General features: G+C 37.1%; 1 protein-coding gene across 1 annotated transcript; it reads right to left on the bottom strand.

Annotated features, from left to right (window-relative positions):
- Window positions 1–234: 234 nt before the first annotated feature.
- On the bottom strand, window positions 235–588 carry LOC115878304. The gene has a single exon (XM_030894761.1). It carries the CDS (start codon window positions 586–588, stop codon window positions 235–237), a length of 354 nt encoding a protein of 117 aa, XP_030750621.1.
- Between the last annotated feature and the right edge of the window lie 1,059 nt (window positions 589–1,647).

A 1,647-nucleotide genomic window follows, 5' to 3' on the forward strand; every position in this document is an offset into this window, starting at 1 on the left:
TAGGGTGTTCCATTTAAAAAAATACAACTTTGATATTTTTTATTTATTTGGGACACTCTGTATCTTGTAAAAATATTTTTAAATCGTAGCTCTAATAGTCCTTCAACGAACCCAAAACTTACAATTTGTAAAAATCTAATCGTTTAGCTACAATACTCCTTGTCGTTTGTGGTGAACAACCCTGTATATGCGGGATTTTTGATTAGATTGGTTGTCCATTAATGAAGCATACAGCTACTGCTGCTTTCCCGTTCGCCTTCGCCAAACCTCTCTATCAAATGCATCCAGTTCTTCCAGCTCTCTGGATGCCATCGTTTGCCTGATTGTATTGTTCCACGGCCTTCTTGATCTACCTCGCTTTCTTCTTTGTGGAGGACTTCCCTGAAACAGACGTTTCGGCCATCGATCTTCCGGCATTCTTAATAGATAGCCAAACCACTTGAGACCTCTGATTTCGACTCTGTCTATAATTGTCTCTGGAACATTCATTCGGTGTATAATCTCTATGTTGGTAATTCGGTCTATTTTCGATACACCTGCGCTCCTTCTGAGATAGTCCATTTCGACTGCTGTAAGTTTCCGTTTCATTTCGGCTGTTAGAGCCCATACTTCGCAACCATAGCACACCGCAAATTCAACCAAGGTTAGTTCCAACCGTTTTTTGGTTCTAAGAGAGAGATGCTGATCCCACCACAATGAATTTAAGCATCCCACTACTCTCTTGCCAGCTTGAATGCGGAGTTTAATTTGAACCTAAATATCTGAAGTTGTTGACCTGTGTGACCTGAGTATCATCGGTAATCAGAACTTCAAAGGCCGCCGCAATTTTACTAATTTCGTTAAAACAAAATATCCATTGGACGTAGGTCGGTAGTGCCATTAAATACTTTTATTTAGGGATATTTGATCCTGACTCGTAATAGCATCCACTGATCCAGCGATCCAGTGATACTGATTTTGTAGCAATTCTGTCGTAAACCTGCCAACTAGAGAAGTTGCGGTTTGCGGTACTCCGTGCCGCTTCGCGACTGGTTCTGTAAGTAAAATAGCTATGATATTATTTAATTATTTTGATTTATTCGGTGTAATTTTAAATTATTGTCAATTAATTGTTTCGATTGTTTTTATAATAATCTGTTAAATATACAGGGTGGTCCGAACTGTATTCCGGAATACAGTTCGGATAGAAAATACTTGAATCTAACTGTACATCAAAATACAGAGAACAAATAATGAACTCAACTGTTAAACTGATTGGTCTCAGTCATTCCCGATTATTCGATCAATCAGTCATCCGTATGACAAAATTTACAAAAGAAACCTAATAACAAGCTGGTAATATTATAGTTAATTTTTTTATCGATAATAACCATATCCCAAACCGATTAATGAACGGAAATTAACAATAAACGTTAAAAGAGCTTTCGATAATAATTTGAAGTTAAGTGTAACCTTTCAACTTTCCATATAAATCAGTCGAAAAGATTTAAATCAAAATAATTTCCCGGGGCAATAAATTAATTAGCGACTGCCAATGTGAAATCCCTAAGGAGAGTATGCGAATGAGAGAGAAAGAGCATAAAAAACCTTATAAATATTTCACAGGCGGTCTATTAATTTTAATTAGAGCGGTTTGGCCGGAGCCAC

This window comes from Sitophilus oryzae, unplaced genomic scaffold (genome assembly GCF_002938485.1).
Source record: "Sitophilus oryzae breed Bouriz unplaced genomic scaffold, Soryzae_2.0 scaffold_1508_pilon_pilon, whole genome shotgun sequence".
NCBI lineage: Eukaryota > Metazoa > Arthropoda > Insecta > Coleoptera > Curculionidae > Sitophilus > Sitophilus oryzae.